The sequence below is a fragment of the Misgurnus anguillicaudatus genome, chromosome 16 (assembly GCF_027580225.2).
Source record: "Misgurnus anguillicaudatus chromosome 16, ASM2758022v2, whole genome shotgun sequence".
Lineage (NCBI taxonomy): Eukaryota > Metazoa > Chordata > Actinopteri > Cypriniformes > Cobitidae > Misgurnus > Misgurnus anguillicaudatus.
In genome coordinates this window covers 33,075,536-33,103,371 of record NC_073352.2, presented here as the reverse complement: position 1 = coordinate 33,103,371, position 27,836 = coordinate 33,075,536, and the positions used below count along the sequence as shown (strand labels likewise).

At 37.2% G+C, this 27,836-nt stretch overlaps 3 protein-coding genes across 8 annotated transcripts in view; 1 reads left to right on the top strand and 2 right to left on the bottom strand.

The window, feature by feature from the left end:
* nrg2b (neuregulin 2b) overlaps positions 1–5,904 on the bottom strand; it is a 97,436-nt gene extending 91,532 nt beyond the window's left edge. For 2 of the 3 annotated variants that reach the window (XM_055177712.2, XM_055177713.2), the window contains exon 1: positions 537–2,367. In XM_055177712.2, the coding sequence (XP_055033687.2) occupies positions 537–948 (412 nt within the window). In that variant the 5' untranslated portion in view covers positions 949–2,367. Of the gene's footprint in view, positions 1–536; positions 2,368–5,836 lie in introns of those variants that run through there. The other variant, XM_055177715.2, reaches the window with a different exon arrangement.
* Positions 3,096–8,475, top strand: purab (purine-rich element binding protein Ab). The gene has a single exon (XM_073854530.1). It carries the CDS (start codon positions 3,111–3,113, stop codon positions 4,110–4,112), a length of 1,002 nt encoding a protein of 333 aa, XP_073710631.1. The 5' UTR covers positions 3,096–3,110; the 3' UTR covers positions 4,113–8,475.
* Positions 8,476–12,127: 3,652 nt separating this feature from the next.
* psd2 (pleckstrin and Sec7 domain containing 2) overlaps positions 12,128–27,836 on the bottom strand; it is a 76,010-nt gene continuing 60,301 nt past the window's right edge. For 3 of the 4 annotated variants that reach the window (XM_073854526.1, XM_073854525.1, XM_073854527.1), the window contains 10 exons: positions 26,771–26,883; positions 26,238–26,298; positions 18,684–18,774; positions 18,379–18,422; positions 18,065–18,255; positions 16,818–16,888; positions 14,498–14,655; positions 14,252–14,396; positions 13,980–14,123; positions 12,128–13,840 (listed from right to left, as the gene is read on the bottom strand). In XM_073854526.1, the coding sequence (XP_073710627.1) occupies positions 13,634–13,840; positions 13,980–14,123; positions 14,252–14,396; positions 14,498–14,655; positions 16,818–16,888; positions 18,065–18,255; positions 18,379–18,422; positions 18,684–18,774; positions 26,238–26,298; positions 26,771–26,883 (1,225 nt within the window). In that variant the 3' untranslated portion in view covers positions 12,128–13,633. The remainder of the gene's footprint in view (positions 13,841–13,979; positions 14,124–14,251; positions 14,397–14,497; positions 14,656–16,817; positions 16,889–18,064; positions 18,256–18,378; positions 18,423–18,683; positions 18,775–26,237; positions 26,299–26,770; positions 26,884–27,836) is intronic. The other variant, XM_055177744.2, reaches the window with a different exon arrangement.

Below are 27,836 nucleotides of genomic sequence, written 5' to 3'. Positions count from 1 at the left end.
TTTCTGAGGCACAACTTTACAAACCTCCAACAGCCGGGGGACTTACTGTGAATCACAGAAGCTTATGTGACTGCATGATATCATGCTGCATTATTTTAAATCACGTGTTTCACAGGCTGCTCTACGGCTGAGGAATCGTGTACATTGCTTCGTATTGATTGAAACCCGTCGGCTGAGAGTAAAGAATAATTGCTAATTTAATGCATGTCAGGATGATGTGGTCAATGCCTCTCTCTCCCCTTCTACTGCTTGTGTGATAGAGAGAGAGAGAGAGAGAGAGAGAGAGAGAGAGAGACTGTGTGTGATTGTGTGACCTGGTCTACACCTAAATGTTTATAAGGGTAATTAGGAACAATACTGCAGAGACGCCCAAAAACCAAACCTATACGCTTAAACATGGTACTTTCTACATCTTTCCATTCTCCTCCACAGAAAAACGCATTATGTTCCAGCACACTCGTACTAGATGTGGATGCGTTATCTGTTAAAAATTGAAAGAGCAGTGAAAACGATACGGTCACAGTTAATAAACTTACCGCAGTCTTGACACAATATGCTCTCCACATCTTTTTTAAGATTACTCTCACTGGTGTCCAAAGGAGCAAAGGATGCTTTGAATACTAAGGGCTCCTGTGTAGGGTCCATGAAAAATAGATATCTGTGGTGCTTTTCCACCGCAACGCACGGAGCCTCGGAGCCGAATTCCCCGACGGTGACGAGCTGCTCGCGCTCCAGCCCGCCGCTGTTCACCGGCCACACGTCCAGCACTTTGACATTCACACTGTAGGGCTCCACGGAGACGTTCTCGGGTAGCGAGCTCACCTCGCCTTCAATCACCACTGCCGATCGGTAAGCCTGGTCCTGCAGCGAATCCAAACTCGGGGCGTAGCAGGCGAAGGAGACCCCGATGACGAGCATGGAGAAATGCACCGGATCAAGCCTCCTCATGCCGTCTGCTGTGGCTCAGGGGCGGCCGGCGGCGGTGCTGCAGTGCTCTCGGGGCTGACGAGGGGCGAGGACGGTGGAGAAGGTGGTGGGGGACTGAGTGCGAATAGGCTCCGGTAGCAGGGCAGAGCGGCAGACCTTGCGCAAGTGTCCATGCCATCTGTGTGTGCCGCTTTCCCCATGCAGTTGGTGATGGGGAAACACCAGCCACTTAGGAACCGGAAACAGACCCGGTCAGTGACACTGCTGAGCTGCAAGATCTCGCTGCTGCATTCTCCTTCGACACAATCCCGAAACCCAATAAATATGCATTCATAAATGACGCTCCTTTACGAGACCGCCAGATGCTGCACAACGCCAGTAGACGCTCCTCTATCCAACCAATGTCATCGCCCAGATGGGCGCACAACCTGCGAAAAAGACGTTTTGCTCGTGCACAGAAAGGATCGGAGTTCGGTGCACACATAAAAAGCAGAGTTGTCAAAAACAAGCCAGCTCCCTCGAGGCGCCCCTCGTTTTAACGTCTACCGGTAAAAACGGACGCCAGATTTGTGCTCCAGAAAGCAACGACGCGCATCGCGCGCGCGGGAGCTGTTCATTTGGGCGATGCAACAAGCGCGTGCCCTCTGCTCGTGCTGCCCGTGTACCGTGCCTACGGCGGCGGCTTACGTGAGCAGATCTCAGCCGCTTGGGCTGTGGCGTCTGCTGAAAGTCCTAATGATACACTAATGATAGAAGAGCAACAGTGGAATCGTCCAGCCACATGCGACAGCTGTAGGTCAACTACAATCCTTCGAAACCAGCCAGCCAATGTCACGAGCCGATCGCTATTACGCGCAATATAATTTAGCAAAACAATTAAAAACGCATCACAGAAAAATCCACAAGTTATTCGTTTATAAGAGTTCTTTCTAGACGGGCTGTCAACTAAAACAGAAAAAGTCAGGCCACCGCAGATGCGATGATGACTAACGCTGCGAAAAAGAGCTCTAAATACAATTGATGCCTATAGTGAAAAGTGCGCTCTGCGTTATTTTTACGAACGAAAAATGCCCATTCAGGTCACATTCACCATTTTGCCCCAAAACGCGATTAACCAGGCGCCAAAACGACAGCAAGACAGCAAACCACCGATCATCATATCAGCCATATTTACCCCGGCAACAGGTCCTGCGGGTATTTGGCATACAGTCTGTGCATTTGGTCTATAAAAAGAGAAGGGGACTGGTCATTTCAAGCATGGTGACATCTAAAAAAACGAATTAAATTAATAATTATTATGTGTTTTCTGAAAGGTATGGAAGAAGCCTGGAGTCATTTTTAAGTTCAATTGGGTTACATCATTGGCTGTGCCAGTAAATGCGTCGTGAGTGAATGAATGTTCCATGGCTGTCCATAGGCTGCTTTAGGGCGACATCTGCAGTCAGAAAGCGAGAGTGTTATAACCAGATTTGCAAGAGATGTGAATTTGGAACACTTATCTTGCTTTAGACAAACAAGGACAGCGATTTTGATATTTTAAATTGAGAACACATATTTCTGAAGAAAAAAACTTGTCAGTACGGGGATCTAAATTATCTTAAAGAATAAGCCAACTTCATTTTTTTCATCAAGTACACAGACAGTTTACATGATTTTATAAAGCACAAGCGTGATGTTTCATTAATTTGCTTTCATGCGTTCATTCAGGACAATTCACACAATTGTGGGCGCGGCGTTGTCGCTGTCCGTGGTGCTGAACAGCAAACGCGTATCCGATATCAATAAAGAACTTTTGTGATTGTTGTCGTAAGAAAATGTATTACTTTACAACAGCAGCTATCTTGGATATAACTATTGCCAACTATAATTACAAAATACTATTTATACAAAGCAAAATATTATTATTTTGAGCTTTCATTTATTTCCTCTTTACTTGCTTTGCACGTTTATTCTCATGGCATGTTTCGAAGTAGTACAAAAGTTACCAAAATACAATAAAATGCCTAAATGTTGCCATTTATTATTCTTTCGTTTCCCCTTACCTCTCTCCTCTCTAACACAAGTCATAAGAACATAACTGGTCACATCATTTTTACGTCTGCTGATGAAGACAAATAGTCACAAAAAGCCTTACAATATTCTTTTGCAAGTTTACCACTTATGTGCGCAATCTTAACGCGGATATGACTTCAACCAACACAGAAATCTACAGACTGCAGAAGGTCTCCAGTTTGGAGTCATACGCGGAGATCTCGCGAGAGCGCTGCGGTCGCTCAGCAGCATTCGCTTTTGCAGCAGGGCTGAGGGAGACGGATAAAGAAGGAAAGCGGGGAGGCTGCATCATGGCGGATAGAGACAGTGGAAGTGAGCATGGTGGATTCGCCACAGGCCCCGGCCCGATGCACCCGGGTGCGGTGGGCGCAGCATCGCGGCTCCAGCACGACACGGAGGAGCTCGCCTCGAAGCGCGTTGACATTCAGAACAAACGCTTCTATCTCGACGTTAAACAGAACGTCAAGGGCCGTTTTCTGAAGATAGCAGAGGTCGGGGCCGGGGGAAACAAGAGCCGCCTGACTCTCTCCATGTCGGTAGCCGTAGAGTTCCGCGACTATTTGGGAGACTTCATCGAACACTACGCCCAGCTGGGCCCCAGCAACCCCGATATGGTGCAAGACGAGCCAAGGAGGGCGCTTAAGAGCGAGTTTCTGGTGCGAGAGAACAGAAAGTACTACATGGATCTGAAGGAGAACCAGAGGGGAAGGTTTTTGAGGATCCGACAGACCGTGAATCGGGGGCCCGGACTGGGAACATCGCAAGGCCAGACTATCGCTCTTCCAGCCCAGGGACTAATCGAGTTCCGTGACGCTTTGGCTAAACTCATCGACGACTTCGGCGTAGACGAGGACCCCGCGGAGCTACCAGAGGGCACCTCGTTAACTGTGGATAACAAACGCTTCTTCTTTGACGTGGGCTCCAACAAGTACGGAGTTTTCATGCGGGTCAGCGAGGTGAAGCCCACCTACCGCAACTCCATCACGGTGCCCAGCAAAGTGTGGTCCAAATTCGGATCAACGTTCTGCAAATACGCGGACGAGATGAAAAAGATCCAGGAGAGGAGCAGAGAGAGAAGAGCGCGCGAGATGCAACCCGAGGGCCTGCACGGGGACGACGTGGACGAGGATTAATGGATATATATAAATATATATATACATACACAAACACGATGTATATCCGCGGAGAATAGGACATTATATAAAAAGAGATATAACGAATGACATGATAATCAAACGTTACTGTAATGCGAGACGTGAGATAGATTTTCAAGGGATCGCTCAACACACAACCCTCACAGACTTTAACAGTTGCATCTCTTCACCCATCGCCGGATGTCACCCACTTACTCACCATTTAACAGTAAGACGCTGCTATAGATAACATGATATATATATGAACCGTGTCCAGGATGGTGCGAGTGTCATATAGGCGGAAGTGTGTATTTCCCTCTTTACCCATGTGTTTGACACATCCAAGCTATTATAATAATATTTCCAAAGGTGCAAAAATATGAGAAATTTATAATTAGTGCTATTTTGACTTCCAGCACAAAAGCTCTTGTAAAGAAACCTTAAAAATTGCATTAAAAATGCAAACGAACATTATAAGTAATGGTACGGCAAGTGCTGACGAGATGCTTGCACTACGTCAGAATATTTGATCTGAAAAAAACAGATTTCACCCCTTCTTCTTGTTCGACTTAAATGCATATGAGGAAATGTAGATGTGATGTTAACTCGTTTGCCTGTTAACTATATACATAAAGCAAATGAGTTCATTTGTTTGCACGCGTCATGCAATGTGTGCTTCGGTAGCCGCGCGCAGTGAACCCGGGGCGCATTGCTGAAATGACCGGTTGACGTTTGTTCCTGTTAAGTACAAAACCTGTTGCACCATGCCCACTGACGTTTGGGCAGACCGTTTCATTGAAGTGCTAACATAGATATACAACTATGATTTTGTGAATCAGATGTACTTAGATCCTTATAAAATTACCCACGTTTTCTGTGGGAATTTTTCTTTCTTTATTTTTGGGAATAGGTGGGAGGGGTGTGTGCTTGTTTTGGGGTGGGGGGACTCAAAAAGAAGCTGTCCACTAGTGTGCGTATGTTGCGTTAGAACCGGCGCGGGTGCATGTGAACTTGCGCGGAGCATCCTCTACAACGTCAAAAAACAACTCTGGTGCCTTATAATCTCTCCACACGTTTACATGCTTTACGTGTACAATATTTTCCCGATCGCTGTTTGTCTTTCTTTGTCGGTCGGGGTCACAACTGCGTTGTTGCTGTACCACTCGTGGAGCTTCTTAAATGACTTCTTCAAGCCAATCAAAGAAAGAGGCACGCGGGGACACACCGTCCCACACGTCATCGAAAAGATGACGATTGTGTTGTCATCAAACAGCGCTGACGTAAACATGGATGTACGCTGATGTTAAAGTCGTGTCAAATTACTATAATTACGAGATTTACACCCAAATTTTTACCTTTATAAGGCAATGCCAAAATTGATCCACCTGATTTAATGAAAATTAATGCTTTAATTGTGGTAATTTCGAAACGAAGTTAACGCAGCACAGTCACCTAAAGGCGTTGGGGGTCTGCTCGTGCTCCGTGTAAAAAAATAATAGATAAAAAAATATATATGGCTGCGTGTATGTTTCTTGTCACAGCCCAGCGTTATGCTAATGTAGGCCAATATAGTAGACTTATGGCCGAGGCAGTAGCCTGTATGGTTTTTGTATGGTGCTATATCCCCATTCGTGGGATTTTTTTCTGCCGGTCTTACTTATCAGTTGCTTATTTGTTTTGAACCTCCTCACATTTACTTTCCTCACTAAATTTCCAGTGCTTACATTTAAGTGTGCAATATATTGTAGAGCCTCGTGCCAATTTCGGCATTCCTTCGCGTGTGTGAAGAGGATCTCCTGTAACGACAAAAATCAACATATGAAGCGGACTTTTATTATTTCTAGTCACTAAACTTGCGCACGAGGTTCAAAACAAGACGACTAACCTTTCTGGGAAATGTCGAACTGCCTAAGTCAAAGATAAGGGTTCATTCTTCTAACCGGTCACCAAAAATCGCAAGAGTCTGACAGCTCTCGCGGATATGGCGGCTGATCTGCTCTCTGCCAATCAGGTGCGCCCCTTGTTGTGACGTAAAGGCGTAGTGACGACTGCATTTTAAACTTTATCGTAGTTTATACTCAGTTGCTAATGTCTGTTTTTCAGCCGATGTTTAATGCACAATGCGTCGGTCAGAAATATTCATATTTATTTGCTAAAAGTATGTGAAAATGTTAGGGAAACGATAAAAATGTAATCTCCTCAAACCATCTTGACGTAAGCTAGCTCACTAGTGTTGCTAAGCCTATCGCAGTTACTAAAACCCATCACATAATTCTCCAGTTGGATACCTGGAGAAAAACATAAAGCCAGTGTCCCATAAAGTCACCAGCCTATGGAAAGTTGGGGGTGTTTGTCACTGACCCCCTTGCTGAAGGCCTGGTTCATGCTAAGCACACGAGGACCTGAGTGGATAAGATAGGCTGTCATTACTTTAAAGTGTTTGGTCTCTTGTTTACCACTGCACAATATTAAAAGCATACATAGGCACCTTGTCAAGCTTGATAAAACCTTCCATTATATGTCCTGCATTAGGTCGCATCTATTTATGACTGAATTTGTGTGCTTTTGTAGAGGCTATTTGAAGTATATTTGTCATTTCTTTTAAGACCGGTAACGCAAATCTTTTCTTATCACTGCCCTGATTGCAAAACTGCTCAATGTGTGCCACACTATGTGAAGACTGATCATGTGATGATATAAAATATCAAGCGTGAGCTGAAATCTAAACTGGAAATAATGTTTAGGCCTGCCTTCTTTTTCTGATGAAAAGGGTGTTTTCTATCTAGAGCATTACGAATCTGAAACGTGCCCACTAACGTTAACACGGAAAGTATTGTCGTGCTCTTCCTCATTCAGATACGCACACATCTTTTCAATTTCAAGTTATATTTTAAAAGTCAACTTTAAAGGTGCTATCGGGTACTAAATGACAGGCTCAATTTCTGTCCAGGTGGCAGTGTTCAGCCAAGACTTTCTCGAAACGTTCGTCTTATCGTGTTTGAGCTCTCCACCAGCAAAGTTATGCCTTTGCTTTCAGACACGCTGCACAGCAGGCTGTCGGGGCAAAATAAGATGGCGGATGCCTTTTTGACTGTGGGCTGGACTGTGAGACCATTTCAGTCTTCAATTCGAGGTGCTGATTCCAATGTCACCTGTCCTTATTGAGTAAAAAGTGTATTTCTGAACAAATTGGTATATCTACGCTTTCCATTTTTAGCAGGCCCATGTTTTACAAAGAAAAACTTGATCGACATCTGATCTCCTACTTATAATACTGTGCATTTGCCTGATAAATCTCCCTTTCGTCGATTAACCACGGTCAGTGACAACGTTAGTTCTCATACTTCACGGTTCTTCGGTCTCACAAGCTCAAGGCTTTGACTAGCTTAGCGTGTTACTGTGAGCATCAGCTAGAGTTTTGCGTATTAAACGGGAGGGGGGTTCAGCATTAAGAGTCAATGCACAAGGAGGGTATTTACATATCCCACCATCTCCTTTTTATTCCCTATCAAATGTGTTGTACTTAAAAATATATATGACCTGTGATGTGTGTATATATGGTTTGTTACATATGATGCTCCTCTTTATTAAAAAAGATAGCATATATATATAAATATATATATATATATAAATATGTTTATGTTTCCTATATATATGTTCCTCTATATATATATAACTGTATATATATATATATAGGAAATATATATATATGTTGGAAAAGCATATTGCTGTTTTTCTTTGTATTTTATACTTACAGAAAGCATTGAATCAAATGGATAAAATACTTGCACTTTAAATATATAAAGAAAGTAAAAAATCAGCATATTATTTTTGATAGGTGACCTCACATTCAAAGATTATATAATTCCTTTCCAGGCTTTGTGACAATTGCTGTTTGGCAGAAATCTATGAAGTTCTTCTACATAATGAAGTCTATTTTGTCTGTGTTACAGAAGGTTTACTAAAGTAAATTGCATGATGAGTAAGTAGTGCACCAACTGTTATTTTCTTTAGTTGGTTAAAATGTCTAATGAAAAAATACTGTGATGATTATTCTCATGTGTGTACCCATGTTAAACTTACGTCATACATTCTAAGGTATTCTGTTCTGCCTTCCCTACATCATGAATATGGTGCTTAAATTGGCTTAGAAACCTGTCGTGTACTCTTCATCACGACCACCGTTCTCCTCTGCATCCTATGTTTGCTCCCTTGCTGTTTGCGTGTTTTGACGACTTTATTCAAAAATTTACCTTCATGGTAACAAGTGTGTTTTTGTACAGGTACGTATGTTGTTTTTGAGTTGGAAAGCCTTTGTGTCTGAAAATGACTAATTGCAATAAAATCATTCATTCCTCCCTGACATCGATTGGTCTTTGTGTCTAAATGTATTAGGTTAACTGAATAAACCCTAAAGGTCCTTCATAGATGCCATAGATGAACCATTTTTGATACCTCAAAGATGGTTATTTTTAAGTGTGTATAGGGACACGTTTAATTATTATATCAAGAAGTGACATTTTATGGGTCACAGTAGTACAAAAGTATTCATACAAAGCCCAAAAATAAAAAGTGCGGCACCAAAAAACAGTTTAATCAAGCCTGTTAAGAACTGTCCAAGGTGCTGACAAAGTGATATCTCCTCCTTTAGTAAAGTTTTTGAGAGCCATCAGAGATTTAAGTCAAATTACATCCTCACTGCAAATTTGAAAGCATAGTGCAGATAAAATACTTTGGATATAATTAAGAGAAAAACATGAATATGGATGTAGGGTTTTAATGGATTTGGCAGGTACGTTATTGAAAATACTTTAAACCCATATTAGTGAGCTTAAACATCAAACTAAGGACAGAAAATGATACCAAATATTGGAGAAATAGTTGTTAATTTATATAAATAATTCAAGCAATATTGTTATTAGTGTAATGAGTTTAAAGTGGTCATAAACTGCTTTTTTTATTATTTTGTACTGTGGTGCACCAATATACCGAGCCCCTAAGAAGTAAAAAATCTAAAGTTTAGTTTCGCATGCTCACGTGAAACTTTTGCGCGCGCACGTGAAACTATGGCGTACACACGTGAAAGTGAAAGTTTCACGTATGTACGCGATAGTTTCATGTGCGCACGCGAAAGTTTCACGTGAGCACGCAAAACTAAACGTGGTAGTTTCACGTGAGCACGCGATAGTTTCACATGAGCACGCGTTAGTTTCATGTTAGCACGCGATAGTTTCACGTGAGCACCCGATAGTTTCACGTGAGCACGCGATAGTTTCACGTGAGCACGCTATAGTTTCAAGTGCGCACGCAAAACCAAACTTTATTTATTTTTTGCTACATGTCCCCTTAGGGGCTCCGTACTAATAGCATTAGAATGTTTTTTTGTTTTTACCTAAAAAACATCATATTTAGTAAGTAATTGGCTTTTTTCTGTTACTGTTTTTTGCACTCTCAGAAAAAAGGTACAAAAGATGTCACTGGGATGGTATTTTTTAAAAAAGGTTCCATTTTGGTACAGATATGTTCCTTTGAGGTACCAGTATGTTCCTCTAAGGTATACCAATGTGTACTTTTTAGGTACCGCCCCAGTAACAACTTTTGTATCTTCTTGTACCTTTAATATGGAGAGTGTGGGTGTGCTGAATGGAAGACTTGGAAGTAACCGCCAACTTCTATTATCGGGTTACAATGTTGCATATAAATTTTTTTAAATCTTTTACAGAATAAGCCCTACACTCTTAAAATAAAGGTGCCATAGATGAACCGTTTTTGGTACCTCAAAGATACGTTCAGTCAATTTTTTTTAATTAACGCCCTATTCTCCTGCAGAGACAGTATTTCGCATTTCTATGGCATAGTCACACACTTTTTTTAAACTAATATTTTGACCTTAAATAAATTTATTTTGATTTTAAATAAAAAAGAAGTGTTGATTTTTTAAACTTACAGGATATTTGATAGTAACAATTTCTTGTTAAGCGATCAGTTTTGAATTCTCAGTTCATGACCCCTTTAAGTGATTATTTATGTTGCTGACTTTAAAGGATTATTCCACTTTAAAAAAAATCACCCCCATGTCATCCAAAATGTCATCCAATATAGTTTTTTTGGGAAAACATTCCAGGATTTTTCTAATTTTAATAGACTTTATTGGACCTCAAACAGTTTACAATTTAAATGCAATTTAAAATTGAAGTTTCAGTGCAGCTTTAAAGGACTCTTAATGATCCAAAATGAAGCATAAGGATCTTATCTATCAAAACGATTGTCATTTTTTGGCAAGAAAAAAATATGCACTTTTAAACCACAACATCTCGTCTTGCACCAGCTGTGTGACGCGCCAGCGCGACCTCACGTAATTGCGTAATGATTTCGAAAGTGTTATGTGAAATGCACATTTGCGGACCATTTTTAACAATAAACTGACACAAAGACATTAAGTAGTATCATTCGACATACAACAACGTCAGAACGGTCCTCTTTCTCCACACTTGTAAACACTGGGGCGTTTTCGCATGCTTGACTTTTTGGCGCAATGACGTATTACGCGAGGTAGCGCTGGCACGTCACACGGCTGGTGCAAGACAAGTTGTGGTTTAAAAGTACATATTTTTTATTTTTTCTTGGCCAAAATGACAATTGTTTTGATAGATAAGATCCTTATGCCTCATTTGGGATCATTTAGAGAAACTGCGTTGAAACTGCCATTTTAAACTGTAAACTTTTGGGGTTCAATAAAGTCTATTAAATTGAAAAAATCCTGGAATGTTTTCCTCAAAAAACTTAATTTATTCTCGACTGAACAAAGAAAGACATCAACATTTTGGATTACATGGAGGTGAGTAAATTATCTGGATATTAAAAAAAAAAAGGACTAATCCTCTAAGAGAGGCTACTGTAGTGGTCATATTTATCAGTATTTACAGTTTAATTGTAAAAGCCAGATATTTTATGCAACTAATCTGAGGTTAAATCGACTTAATACCTCTTTCCCCGCCAATTACGAGTTATCTCCTCAATTAATAGAAAAAAACTTTCCTACGATGTGTAGACCAATGATGGCAATCCATATTATCCGATGAATTTTTAAAACTGTATTACATACACAAATCCAAAAACAGTAAAAACTGTGTATCTTTTGATAATCGCTCTGAATCTGATCCCTAACAAAAGTCCTTTGAACAAAGCTCAGATAATCTTATTTTTAGAGAACTAAAAATCTTTGTTTAAAAGCAAAGGGGCTGCACTGTAAAAAAAATCCGTAGAAATTACAATGTTATTGCAGCTGGGTTGCCGGAAATTATCGTAGATTTAAATTTATGTTATTTACTGGCAAGAGTTTGTTCAAAGTTGAATAAATTTTAAATATTAACAAGTCTTTATCTTTACAGAAGAAAACTATACAATAACAGCCTCATGCAAAGCATTCTGGGAACCAGAAAACATCATCAAGCTTTTTCTGTTTTTGCTTCAGATTTTGTTTCCCAGAAGGTTTTGCTTGATGCTGTTTTTCTAGTTTTACTCTGTAAAGACAAAGACTTGTAAATGTTTAATGTTCATTTACCTTTGAACAAAATGTTGCCAGTAATAACATAAATTTAAATCTACGGTAAGTTACCGGCAACCCAGCTGCAAATTTCTACGGAATTTTTTTTACAGTGTGTTTTTTCGGTATGTTTATATATTTAAAGAAGTTTTTTTTTGAAAGCCGTTAAACTTTTGTGAAAATCCTAAAAAGTTTTGCCGCTGGCTGGCAACTTCTTTTTTTAAAAAACACTGGTGGGAAAGAAATACTGCATAACAGTATTTTCCAAGAAAATCCATGTCTTTGCATTACAATTAAGAAATAATATCAAATTAATAATAAGAAATTATTAATCAACCAGTTTTAGGAAAAAGAGTGTAGTGTAGTAAGCATGATAAAAATAAAGTTATTTTCTTTAAAAGAAAGATAAGTCAAACTTTAAACAGGACTAAACACATGGATTAAGTCAACAGAAGTGGAGATTGTAAAATAATCATCACAATCTTTTATTACAACAGCGTCTGAGTTCTACCCTAAACGGGAAAATCATGTTAGCACAACAGCCAAAGCGAAAAGTAGGCTATAGAGAGGTCCTTTAAGAAAGCCAGTACTAAGAACGTATAAAATTGCAGCTTATATCATTCCACATTTCATAAAGCATAAAAGAGCCGCAAGCTCATCCTCTCACTCTCACTGTCCTCATGCTTTAAAACAGGACTATAAAAATCTACTTGCACTTTTTCAAAGTTTGTACCATTAGGTTTAGATGTCAGCAGAGCTGACCAAAGTCTTATTAAGTGGCTCGTGAGCAGTCATCGTGACATATTTCCATCACTCATTTGCCATACGTAATCACATAAAACATGTATCAGTACATTATAGAGATCGGTTGGTGACATGTTGTTTGCAGTCCTGCTGCTCATTGTTCTCTCCAGGCTGAAATCTACTGCAGGCACATAAAAACACATGGTAGAGGTTTTGTGGTCCATTGAAGAGGGAAATAAAAGGGTGTTGTTTTAAGTCCAAAAGGTTCGTTGTCTTCCTCGGCACTGTTGCACATTTGTAAACGCAGACCCAGCGAAGTTTAGTCCATCTTCATCGTGCATTCAAATGAATTTACAATGTTTTTCCTCATACCCTGTTGTATGTTAAGACACTGTTTCTATCATTATACTGTATATATATATATTATATATCCATCAGCTCCGTATCAAAGAGTATGCAAAAAGGGTAAACTTAGTAAAATAAGGGTCAAATGTATTCAAGTGTCACTAACTTGGCTCTGGATGGAGAAAATAAATTTACAATTAATAAATATAACAGAATAAATAATTACAAGGGGATAGCTGTATAATACTACAGAATCTTACAATACTCAGGGACTCTTTACATGCACCCCGGCACGTGGCAAAGCCCTTAACCTGGCTACTTAATGAGGCACCTCACAAGTAAACCGAATGCTACATCTAAACCGGACCTGTCAATCATAAAGCCGCACACACAGCCTTGGAATTGTTACATATTGTGATGTCATAGGGCCAAACGATGTCATCACTTATGTCTTCATTACATGCCCCTATATGGAATCATAAAGAGTTGTATAGTGATGTCATGGCACAATTCTGGATGACATCATAAAATGCGGCTGCATAACGTCAATGTGCGTCTTATTTCTGTAACAGCTGTGATATTTTTGACATTAAATGCATTTTCCTTTTCCATCCTACTTTTAATACAGTCTTGGTCTCCTCGCTTTTCGTATTTGGCACATAACCTTCATAGCATTATTAACAATGTTTATTGTTGTAGTAATAATACTAATAATACATACAATGGTCGTAATAAATTTACTGTACATTAAAATAATAATAAGGACGTTATAATGCTACGCTTGTCTCCAAGTCCGTCTCACGTATCCATTCGCACTCCAGACATGGGTGGTCAGACACGAGATCTCAAACATGAGGTCAAACTTCATCGCGACTGGAAAGACTCTTCAGCTGTTTTGCTCCAAAGCGTGTTTATGTCCAGCCCGTCCATTAATCCCGTGACCTTGGCTAATAGATGGGCTTGACTGAGTTTTACGCAGGTAACTTTCTTTCCCCTCCACGCTAAACAAACTCGCCTCAATCTTATCCAAATCGTCACTTCCCGTCCGGAACTTGGCCTGCAGGAGGCTGATGTAAGTCTCATATCGACATTTCTGCATAAAGAAAATTCATACGTTTTTGTTTTTATTTATTTTGCATTGAGGGGCGTTTTGAAATGTTAAATTGAAACTGAACTAAAAGGTAAATATGTGTGCATTTGTGCAAGGTAAAGCATTTTATTATAGGCCTGACCTCATAGGTTAAATAGTGCTCTTTGATTCGATACTCTTCTGATTCTTTGCTTTTGGGCGTCAGGTCTACCGGGCTCCTCTTGTGTTCCTCTAGTTCCAATGTGATCTGCTTCAGTTTGTTCTCGTGGGACTTCAATTGCTCTTCCTGCACCGATCAGAACCACCGTTGGAAGAAGAAGTGTCAAATTAAAAATAAGTATGCATGCTGCATAATAGTAGAAGTATAGTATGCTAATCTAAACAGAACCCGGATGAAAAATTAGCAATGCGCACCTGGTTGAGTCTGGTGGTGGATGAAGGCAGCAAAGGTCGGCAGAATTTCTTCATTGAGCCGATAGCGGCAGGAAAAGCAGGAGCGGAGAAGAGAGCGGCCACCAGATTGATCCTGAAAATCCATGACATCATTTCCTCCTCGCTCCTACACACAGACACGCACAAAGACACAAGTCAAATAAATCAAAACATGCTTTTTAAAAGTGAAGTGATGCCTATCTAAGAACAGTAAGAGGTGATGCTGACGGGGCCTGCAGCAGAAAGACCCTCCAGTCCGAGGTCTTCAGTTTAAGGACGTTGGGTCTCTTGCTGTAGTCGCAGGCTCGCGTGGCCATGGCGTGATGAATCCGTATCGCGTTCTTCAGATCCACCTCTGACAGATCCTTATCAGGCTTATACTCATCCTGGACACACGGGGGGGACAGAGAGCAGTGTAAGTGCAAGAAAACACTAACACACACACTGCTACAAGACATAATAGTATTTCCCCATTATGCAGTATGAGTATGTTTAAAAACAAACTAGAAAAATATGACAAAAAATTCATCGAAAATGGTCTGATTCCTAGATAGCATTGAATTCATGCACTGCAATGATACTGCAGTATACTTATGTTATGAAAAATATATCGCTGCATACTCAGAATGAAATACTAGTATATTTTTTTGTGAAAAAGATCACAATTGACAAAATATCTTATGCAATTTGCACTGATTTCTCCTTTATATGAACACTTACAGTATTAACACGAAAATCTTTCACATAAAAACCGTAGCAGGTCATTCAGGTTATTTCATGCATACAGAAAATGTGACCTTGAACTACAAAACTATTCATACACTGCAAAAAATAACTTTCGTACTTAGTATTTTTGTCTTGTTTTTAGTACAAATATCTAAAAATTTCTTGCATCAAAATGCAGTTTTTCAATGAGCAAAATGACTCAATAAAATAAGTCTCGTTTTGAGACAAAAAAATATCAAATGTAAGGAAATTTGTGCATAAAACGTGCAGAAAAATTTGCCAATGAGGTGAGCAAAAATCTTTTTTCTTAAACACTTAATTCAAGAAAAATTCAAGAAAAGTTTTCTTACCCCATTGGCAGATTTTTTTGCTTCTAGTTTTTAGACAAAAAATATCAAATTTAAGGGGATCTGTGCATAAAACTATCAAAAAATCTGCCAATGGGTTCACTGCAAAAAATGATTTTCAAGAAAAAAAAATCTTAGTATTTTTGTCTTGTTTTCAGTAAAAATATCAAAAAATTCTTACATTAAGAAGCTTTTTCTTGATGAGCAAAAGGACCCAAGAAAATATAAAATTTAAGTGATTTTGTGCATAAAACAAGCCAAAAAAATGCCAATGGGGTAAGCAAATTTTTTTTGAATTTGTTTATGAAAAAATTTCAAGATTTTTTTGCTTACCCCATTGGCATTTATTTGTATTTTTTGCTTGTTTATGCACAAAATCACTTAAATTTGATATTTTTGGTCCCAAAACTAGACTTGTTTTTTAGGGTCATTTTGCTCATCAAGAAAAAGCATCTTAATTTAAGAAGTTTTTGATATTTTACTGAAAACAAGACAAAAATATTATGATTCTTTTTTCTTGAAAATAATTTTTTGCAGTGTAAGCAAAAAAAATATTTCTCCTAAACACCTAATTCAAGAAAATTTGAAATCAAGAAAAGTTTTCTTACCACATTGGCAGATTTTTTTGACAAGAAATATCAAATTTAAGGGGATTTGTGCATAAAACAAGCAAAAAATTTGCCAATGGGGTAAGTAAAAAGTCTTTTTTTATACACTTAATTCAAGAAAAAAAAATCAAATAAAGTTTTCTTACCCCATTGGCAGTTTTTTTTTTTTTTTTTGCTTGTTTTAATCACAAATTCCCTTAAATTAGATTTTTTTTTTTTATAAAAAATAGAATTATTTTATTATTATTTTTACTTTCATCAATAAAAAGCAAATTGATTTAAGAATGTTTAGATATTTGTACTGCAAACAATGTAATACAAAGTCATTTTTGCAGTGTAAGGGTCAATTTTTTTAAATTGATATTTATACATAATGTGAAAGTAGTAGAATAAATACGCTTTCCATTGATGTATGGTTTGTTAGGATAAGACACTTTTTGCCGAGATCCAACTATTTAAAAATCTGGAATCTGAGGGTGCAAAAAATCCAAATATTGAGAAAATCGCCTTTAAAGTTGTCCAAATTAAGTCCTTAGCAACACATAAATACATTTTATATATATATTTACGGTAGGACATTTACAAAATATATTCATGGAACATGATCTTTCTTAATATGATAATGATTTTCGACATAAAAACTATTATTTGGCTATTGCTACAAATATAACTGTGCTACTTTTGATTGGTTTTGTGGCCCAGGATCACAAATGTGAATCCACCACAAATATAGTATGGTATAGGAGAATAGTAGTATGTGTACCAAACATATCCAGAGATGAGATGATGTAATGCACGAGCTGTCTTGTTTGCTCTATAGTATGTTGCAGTGTGTGTGTGTGTGTGTGGGAAGTGGATTTGAATTACTTTCTGCAGGTAGAGAATCATCCCCTTCAGCACAGCATAAAACTTCTTCCAGCCTCTTCGGCCTCTCGGGGCTGCGGAGAAAGTGAACAAAACAGAAAGAATAAAGACAGACTTCACTAATGAGCTCTGGTGTTGTTTGCTGCAACATCGGCCGAGCCCACAAACACTACAGCCCACATCACTGCAGAATAAAACCTTAAACTGAAGCAACTGCATTAATAAAGTGAAATAAACATATGTTGCATTCCTACATTATCATGTTTTTACACTTAAAGAACAGGGAATTTTTGCAGGTTAGTGTTCCTTATACTCAACTGGTAGAGCATTGCAGTGCTAAGGTCATGGTTTTGGAGAAAACATACTGATAAAATTGAGTGCTTAAATTGCACAGTAAGTTTCTTGGATAAAAGCATCTGATAAATTCATAAATGTACAAAATGAATGGGAAAGGAAAAGAACTGAAATGGTATAAGCTGGATGTGAATTTGCACCAGCGGCGTATTTTTTTTTTTGGGCGGGGGGCACAGAGTGCACAGCTACCCTTCATACTGTAATTATAATTATTATCATCAAATAAACACCAAAACCTTTTATACGCAATATTTGTATAGACTACACAGACAAAAGAGAAGCATTTATTAATTATTTTATTGCTAATTTACACATAATGAAAAACTCAGTCACTGACTTCTTTAATTGCCTGTAATGATCAACACTGCAAAAACAGTGAATAAAAGAAACAATGCAACGTAAGCAGATCTAAATGTAATGCTGTTATCAACAATTTTCGTTTTATTATTTGTTTAACTGCATTGAATTGCATTTATGTTTTTAATTGTTTCCAACGGAAGCGCCACGCTTAAAAAAACAACACCTTTTTTCAACGCTTTGCACCAGCGCTCATCGCTTTTGTCAGTGTCAGACAAAGTTCACTTTTGCACGAAAAAAGTACATATTAGTACCTCACCTAAGAGGTATATACAGTATTGGTACCAAATGTATACAGTACATACAGTATCTGTACCTAAATGGTGTCTGACAAAAAGGTCTGGGTTTCTGTAGACTGTAGCAAGTCATAATCTACTTTTTGAACCCTAGCGACATCTAATCCAATGTTGATATAAACACAAAATACTTGAAACCCACTTTCACTACTTTTTTTAATTCACTAAAATGATTACAAAGCTTGAAGCTACTGTGAAGACTGATTATAATCCATGTAAACCAGGCTAATAATTCACACTTACTGCGTTTGCCATCCATCTCTGCGTGACTTTTGCGCGACAGAACCCCGTGTTTGTACGTGACAGCGTTGAGTAAAAGCGGAATGGCAATGAAAGGGTTACTGCCATCCGTTACCCTGACAACCCGTTTCCCTCCGGCCTCGCACTGCTCCTCCACCAGCTCAGACAGACTCTTCCTCAGCTCCTCTTCCTCACTGCAGAGAAACACAGGATTATTCATGCACACGTGTGCAGGTGTTACAACATTATATCCAGAGATCAGGTTCAGATGTCACATGATAACGCAGGCGCTCTTGGGGATAATATTGGTTACTCACATCGCCCACTCCAGCTTCTCGTTCTTTATCGAGTTATAAAGCACCTAAACCAGGACAGAGATAAATGAGACTGTTAATACCCCACGTCTAAAACACAGACAATACTGTTGTGAAAGGAAAAACTGCTCATTTCAAACAAGTCTGGGACCGAGCGTATAGAGGACTACAGTATCCAATATAAACACAATTGCATCTTTTGTGGCTAAATCCTATTACACATTTCTTATTAGGCTGTTAGTGTGTGAAGCAGGTTAGGTTTGGTGAGATAAAACAAGGAAGCAGCTACACGTCTACAATATGATCACCTTGAGTAAGTCTTTGGGAAAGTCTTTGCCGTCGTTGAGTCCGTCCAGATTGCTGATGAACTGCTGACAGGACATCTTTTTCCCAATGTTCTGAAAACAACACAATAACACCACATAACGTTATACATGGACATTATTAAGGGATGAAAACACTACTGAAATTTACCATATACTCAAAATGTCATGGGTTATTTTCAACCTGGCATTGGGTCAAAAAGGGACGAACCTAGCCGCATGGTTAAATTTTGGGTTAAAACAACTCAACATAAGTTAAATTACAACCTAGCAGGATGGGTTTGTCCCTTAAAGGGATAGTTCACCCAAAAATAAAAAATCTGTCATCAATCTGTATGAATTTCTTTTTTCTGATAAACACAAAAGAAGATATTTTGATGAATGATTGCAAGCACACAGCTGATTGTAATCATTGACATCCATAGTAGGATAAACAAATACAATAGAATTCAATGGGTACCATCAACTGTGTGTTTACCATAATTTTTCAAAATATCTTCTTTTGTGTAAATGATGACAAAATTGTCATTTTTGGGTGAACTGTCTCTTTAAACCCAGCAGTTTTTGAAGTGTAGTGACAGGTTTCAAAGTGATGTTGACGATTACAAACACCAAAAATTACAGAAAGTTTTTAGAAGCTCCTTTTACCGTTTAAAGGAGATCCTATATAATACCACTGTGGTAATAATAAATAATACAGCATTTAATATTTATTAACTGATTCCCCGCCAGCCTAGTTTTTTAAAAAGTTGCCCGCCAGCATTTTTTGTGATTTTCACAAAAGTTTCACAAAATGAATTCCAGGAAAATTTTCTTTTATAAATATATAAACATACAAATATATCAAATGAAAGAACAGACCCTCTGCTTTCAAACAAACAATAAACAAACAAAAAAAAAACGGGAAAAAACATTTCATCCTATTTTAATTTTTTTCTGTTAATAAACTCCTAAATACGGGTATTTTCCTTAAAAAAAAAAATTTGCAAAAAGATTCACATTCAGAACGATTATCATACACGGAGTGTAAAATTAATGAATAATTTTTTATAAATTAGTAGGAGTAGTGGATAATCCCGGTATTACAGATTACCATAAAAACTCATCAGGAACATGTTTTTGTCATGCAAATGTTTTCTCTTAATTGACGAGATAAGTCGTCAATGGCAGGGAATGAGCTATTTATTTATGAGTTAAAAATAGATATAGTATTTTGGTGGAAAGTTGCAATTGGAAATGTTTGTAGGGTACATAGTCAAACTGAAAATCTAGTGATTACTAAACCATGTGAAACATAATGCAAAAATACATAGGCCCGGTTTCACAGCCCACTCCCGGACTGAAATATATGTTCCAGTCAGGCTTGTGCACAATTCAGAATTGAATTGAGAATGACTCCTAAATTCCAATTCAATTCTTGAATTTGAATTAAATTTGAATTGATGTTAAAAACAGGATCTAGAATTACAATTTGAATTTGAATTAAAGGAAGCAGAATTGCAATTCAATAGAAATTCAAAGAAATTCATATACATATTATAAAGTAAGTAAAGTGTTAAAAATGAAGCTTTCAGTATCTGTCAGAATTGTATTACATATTCTATTATATTAGTTTGAACTACTTGTACAGATTACATTAACAAGAATTCCCCCCCCCCAGCAATTAGTGTTAAAAACTCTAGTCACATAACAAATAATTAAGTTTGATTTTTTGTAATTGTAATTTTTTGGAACACGATGGAACATGACTTCATTTCCCAGAATGCTTTACTTTAACTAAGTATTTAAAATGGTTGCCAATCAATTTTCCAAAGTAACTTTCCTAACACTGAATGTATGTGAGATTCTTTATGTTGTGTGACTGTGGAATTTCTTTGAATTGCCATGAATTTAATTCCACTTCCTGTCATTCCAATTCAAATTCAACTTCCTGTAGGGCGGAGTCAATTCAAATCAAATTCCAATTCATGAATTGAATGGAGGCCAATTCTGAAATTCTGAATTGTGCACAAGCCTGGTTTCAGTAGGGCTGCTTGATTATGGGGAAAATCATAATTATGATTGTCTTGGCAAAAATCATAATTTTTTGGCAAAAAAAAAAAATCACAATTACTCAGTGACTTTGAAAACATGCATTTATTTAACCTTTATATTAATTAAGTGTTGCAATAGACTATATGTGTCAAAGCAGTTTTGCTTTCAAAGTGCCTTACAAACACATCGCTCCAGCCGCACGCAATTTATATTTTAATTGCACAATAATTGTTTTACCTCGGTTATCTTTTTTTTGTAATTGTTAAAAATTTAAATTGAATTAACTGCACAGCCATATGTTTGACATATTTCAAAATATATCAGTGCCATTGTTTTTTCTCAAGATGCACAACCATGTTTTGGTAACACTTTACTTGAAGGGGCGTTCATAAGCATGACATCTTCATAATCATGACATGACAACTGTCATTAAGTGTCATTTGCTCAATTATGTCATTTTTAATGCAAAGATGACATTGTTCGAGACGTCCCCGTTATGACAACTTGACATCAACCAATACATCATAACTTGTCATGACAACTTGACATGACCAAGTCAACATAACTTGTCATAAATCTGTAATAAACATGACAGATAAATTATCCAAATGAAGAAACTTTACGGCAAAAAAATTATTTTCAAGAAAAAATTTTTTTTTGTATTTTTGTCTTGTTTTCGGTAAAAATATCAAAAAATTCAAAAGATGTTTTTCTTGCTGAGCAAAATGACCCAAGAAAATAAGTCTAGTTTTTAGACCAAAAATATCAAAGTTTTTGCATAAAACAAGCAAAAAATGGGGTAAGCAAATTTTTCTTTATTTTTTCTTGAATTTAGTATTTAAGAAAAATGTTCAAGATTTTTGTGCTTACCCCATTGGAAGATTTTTTTTGCTTGTTTTATGCACAAAATCACTTAAATTTGATATCTTTGGTCTAAAAACTAGACTTATTTTTTGGGTCGTTTTGCTCATCAAGAAAAAGCATCTTAGTTTAAGAGTTTTTGGATATTTTTACTGAAAACAAGACAAGGATACTAGGAATTTTTTTCCTTCAAAATAATTTGTTACAGTGTGAACATTCTTAATTTAATAGTGTTTTTTTTTTAGTTTCCTCCAGGTGTCAGGGAAATAAAATCAATCATCCAACAATAATAATAATAATAAGAAGAAGAATATTTAAAATTGATACAATTATATTTTATTGCATTTGGAGACAGATTCACCTAAAATTAAATGAGAACAGTACAATGGTGGGTTAAGCCATGCAGCATTTGGTTCATATCGCTGCAAAAACATTAATTTAATGCTAATCTAATTAAATTAAATACATTTTTAGTTTTTTCTTCAATTTCAGAACCCTCTGTGTGAGGAAAAACAAGTTCTGTTATTTGTCAGTTTTTTATTTATACTTATTACACGGCTCTCTGGAATTCTTGATTCTGATTGGTCAGTTGAGACATTTGCAGGTTCGTTCTTTTCAAATAATAACCGCTCCAAAGTAATAACGCATAGCCGGTACTACTTGTACAATTAAAATCGCTCCGCGCCAATAAAGACCAATAAAGATTACTGTTTGGTGCCATCTTGTGACAAACACTGGACAACCACAATTAAGAATGGAACATTTTGACATTAATTTTAACATGTACGGAAAAAACAAAACATTTAAACAGTTGATAGAAGAACGAACAACGACAAGACACAGAGAGCTTACTGAGACTGAACTTGACAAAATAGAGCATGAGAGCTACGAAGCCAACACACAAAAAAATACAGAATGGGCATTAAAACTTCTCAAAGACTGGCTAAAAGAGAAAAAAATGGAGACAGACAAGTATGAAGCAGAGGATCTTAATAAGGTATTACGATCATTTTAAGCATCTGTGCAAAGTTTCGCGGAAGGATAAAAATGTTAATTTAAAAACAAATATGCCAATAAAATGTTTCAAATTCATATTCATGTCCAGTTTTTTTTCTTGTGACAAGTAGCCGTGTAATAAGCGGGATAATGTAGAGGCAGCCGGTAGTTATCGGGAAAATAAGCCCCTTCAGTGTGATACAAGACCCTCCGGATCACACTGTCGGGGCTTATTTCCCGATAACTACCGGCTGCCTCTACATTATCCCTTACTTATTATGCACATACATAAAGTTAAATATAATCTTTTGATGTGTCTGTTTATTAACAATTAGTATTAACACTTAATGACTACATGCTACATGATTATGAAGGTGTCATGTCAGTCTTATGAACACCCCTTCAAGTAAAGTGTTACCAATGTTTTTTCTAAGTCAGCGTTATAATTTAACTGAGACCTAATCCATTGTCTCTATATGTCCGGGCTCTAATGTTAGCTCAACTGATTATAGATCAAAGGTTTGTTTCCACGAACACGCAAACTGATAAAATATATACTGTGTAATGCACTGTAAGCTGTTATTAATAAAAAAGCATCTGCCAGATGCACAAATGTATATATGCAAGTAAATGTTTTAAACCCACTGATACTTTTGATGTGCATGCAGTTGACAAAACTGTCAGCAGATGGCGAACTGACTCTATACACAATTTCTCGGGATAACGTTCCCTTCTACCACACAGATCTAATATAGATGAATAATATTTCACAAATGATGGATGAAAGCAGATTAAAGTAAGCCAATTCCAGCCGGAGACATTAAACAGGAAGAAATACCACAGAGGAAGAGAAGAAGAGAAAGAAACACTCACCACCTGCCGCAGAGAGAGTTAGAAAGGGAAGAGAGAAAGAGAAGAAAGATGGAGAGAGATGTGTTTAGATCAGTCAGGTAAAACTGTAGTATTACTGAGGAAAAGACAATAATGCGTTTAGTAAATAATACAATGGTTCTAGATCTGTAATGCTGTAAGAAGCCGCTCTCAATGGGAAAAGATAACATCAATCACCATACATTTTTTTCATTTCTTCTTGTTAAAGGTGGGGTGCATGATTTTTGAAAAACATTTTGGAAAAGGTCGGGCCGAGTACCAAAACACACTTGTAGCCAATCAGTAAGGGGCGTGTCTACTAACCAACATCATTGCCTGGGTTGCGTATGTGTGGGACGAGTCTATCAAAAGAAGGTCCAGATTCTATTGGGGTGGGGCGTGTTTGTTTAGGTGATTTCAAATATCAACATTGGCTTTCAGAGACCATGCACCCCGCCTTTAAGGTCAAAGGCAGCGCGTCAGAAACTCTCTGGCATTTTAATAGATGCTAAATTAGACAGACGCCAACATGAACAGGCACATCCTTCAAAAAGTTTAAACATCAAACTTGCAAAGAGGATAAAGATGGTGTGTGCCAACAACAATGTGTTTTGTGTGCTGATTTATTGGCTTGATAAATAAAAAATAGCAATACATTTCAATGTTTTCGTAAAGAATGGAATCTGGTACTTGTTTGGGCATAACTTGATGTCCAGTGTAAAATTTAGGTCCTGAAGCAAAGCAAGTTGAGTATGAGTGCTACAGGAGTTATGAAGACTCATTGAAAGGGAAGTTAAGGTACCGTGATGATGATCAATTCATTATCGTATAGAGTTACAGACACAGATCACATCATCTAGAAAACATTGCATTGGTTGTACACTCACAAAACATCACAAAACATCTGCTGTCATACAAATAATTGTAAGTCGGTTAGGGGGTTAAATTGTATTTCATGGATTCTGACTTATTAACACAGTTTAAGAGTTGTTTCCTCATGCTTAACAAATGCAAAGTGTCAAAAAAACAGTTGGATGTTTTACAGAGTATTTCTTTCACCAGGGTTCGTAAAAGTTTCGGAAAGTTTTTTTCGATTACAGGTTCAGCTGATGTTTCAGAGCTAAGCCATACATATCACATGTTTTTATGGGCACTTCCCTTGGAAAACCACGCACACATGTCAATCACTTTTAACCCACAACTTCTTTTCTTCCTCCGGCTGTGTCACGAGCCAGCGTGAACTCACATAATTGCGTAATGCCGTGGAAAGGTCACGTGTTACATATATGAAACGCACATTTGCGGACCATTTTAAACAATAAACTGACACAAAGACACATTCGACAACGTTGGAACGGTCCTCTTTCTCCACACTTGTAAACACTGGGGCGTAGTTTCGATACGTCCGTGACCTCTTGACGTGATGACGTATTACATGAGGTCGCGCTGGTGCGTCTCATGAGATAGACGAGAAGTTGTGGTTTAAAAGTGCACATTTTTTATTTTTCTTGCCAAAATGACAATCGTTGGAACTTCAATTTTAAACTGCATTAAAACTGTTAATTGTTGGGGTCCATTAAAGTCCATTACAATGAGTAAAAATCCAGGAATGATTTCCTCAAAAAACATAATTTCTTCTCGACTGAACAAAGAAAGACATCAACATTTTGGATGACATGGTGGTGAGAAAATTATCTGGATTAATTTTTTTAAGAAAATGGACTAATCCTTTAAACATGTTTTGATGTTGTTAATACATTACACTATTGCACTTTTACAATGTTTATGCTTTTTAACAGTAATGTGCATTCTTTAGTTTGTGCCACTTTGTGTGATTTATAATTTCTTGTCATTCGAAGTAAAAATGAAAAGTAATTAGATTATTGTGATGGCTTAGTGTTAATGTAAATGCGTATTTCGGTGATATAAGTAAGTACGAGGGTTTCAATTACCAGGATTTATATTTAAATATGGATTCCATGTTATAAAAATAACATTTTGAATGAAATATTGGTAATAGTCAATATTTTATCAAATTGAATTGAAACCATATCAATAAAAACTGATAAAATCACCAGACTACACAGCAATACACAGCTAGTCAAAATAATAAAATTGTCAAAGGCACAAAATATCACCAAGGGAAGTATAGAAATTATACAGGAATTATAGAGGACATTACATTTCGGGACGCTTTGGTCATTCTCATCAACTTTATACACAAAAAGTTCCCATATTGAACAATTAATTGGCTGCTTTTCATCTCGTCATCTGTGCCAACTCATCCATTAAAATGTTTTAATGAAAAACGCAGTCTTCCAGAGAAATGTGTACGTAGACACAGTTTATATCTTTTAAGCATTCAGGCATACGCTTCAAATCAGCGATTTTATGATCATTATAAACATACATTTTGTGAAGTATGTTCAAACATTTGTCTAACATTGTGTGCGCACTGTAAGCCAGGCTGAGGATCTAGAAATGAGAAAATTAACTGAGACTCGTCTGTTTTTACATCCATATGTGTTTGTTAATTAGATCAGAAACTATTATTAGTAGATAAAGTTAGTGCTGTGAGCCTTCCGTCTCAAAGAATAATTTTGTTTTACACAATCTGCAACAAAATCACTGTTTGCTATTTCCTCTTCCTGTCACAATTAAAAACCACAGGGGCTTGTGGATTCATTAAATAATAAAAACATATTATTGCCAAACACATCTGTAGTCAACAACATACTCCACATGTAGTATGAACTGTTTAAATAGGGCTGAATACATACGTGTCCATGCAGGTCCGTGTTCAAAAGCATAAGTGCGCAGGTTAATGTATGAGCCCCATCTATATAAAAAACAACAACAGAAAAATCACATCATATACTCCGTGAGGAAACTGTAACACTTTTCTTAAATATAGTGTGCTGCCTATGCAATGTTTAAAGACATCATGGGCGTAAGTTTCTTTTCAAGATACTGTCTTTTATACAAACTCAAAGGCAACAGAGATGTCAATCCCAGATTGCACTGCAATGAGCTCAGTAAAAAACATTTTAAGATTTATTGTGTATTGTACATCCATTCTAACATCTGATCCAGCCTGATCTCACGAGAATTTGTACATATTTTAAAAAAGAAACCTAACCCCAACGCCACATGGGTCAAGGCAAATTGTACAAAAACTTACGAATGTGGTCGTACAAATGAATACGAATTAGCTAAATCATAAAATACGTACGAATTCTCGTGAGATAGAGTTGTATGATCTACACAATGGAAGCTAAATCTACAGAAATGAGAATATTTTGGAGACTTGCCCTCGGAGGTGAACGCTTCTGGGTTAAAGCAGCAGAAGCGTTTGGAGAAATGCACCAGCACACGTTCTCTCTCTTGTGTCTCTCCCATCAGAGGAAAAGCCTTCAAGAAGTTCCTGCAATCAACATGAAGTGATACAAACTCTTTAGGTCCTTTTTAAAAGGCAACGGCCCCAGTGACCGCTTTTGTACCCTTTTTCTAAAATTGTAGCATATTGTCATGTGCTCTAAACTAGAGCAGAGATCGTCAACCTTTTTCAGGAAAAGGACTCCTTTATGGATAGGGAGGAGGAGCAAGGTACTGAGACCCTAAGGTGACATTGGAGTAAAAAAATCAAAACTTTAGTTTCATGTGCTCACGTGAAACTTTCATGTGCAGAACTTTTTTTCAGTATAGTTTCACGTGCGCACGCAAAGCTAAACTTTATTTAACTTTTGCTCCATGTCTTCTTAGGGGCTCCGTAGCAAGGACCCCCAGTAGATATATCAAATTAAGACTTAATTAGGACTTGGATTTACATTCTTTGTAATGATGGTTATGTTACAAATATATAACATTATTATTCATTTTGTATACACAGATGCATACTGTTAACATACTTTATAACATTTTACATTTACTGAAAAGATTTTAATGGGGGAACCATCATTTTACTCAAGTTTTATATTATTATATATGGGAACCTTCATTTTTTAAGTTTTTAGCATTTCTGTTTTTGGCCAATTACAGTTTTTCTCAGTTAATTTGGAGCATTTCTCAGATCAGAAAACACTTTGTTCAACATCAACATCAAGTCAATTGTGCACAACATAAAAGCAAACTCTCATTGTGTTTGACAAACTGCAAATACTTTGGTACAATCATGCAAATGCTTATGTACAATTGTTTGCTGTTTGCTACATTTTAAATTACTTATGTCATTTTCATTAAAATATATTATACTGGTTTCTGTCTTACACACCTCAAAACATTTATCGTACAAGGCATGGCATGCAAAATTGTTGACCTTTGTGTTATAATCTGCTACTTTATCCATGTTTTCCATAGTTTTTTTGTCTTTTGTAAATG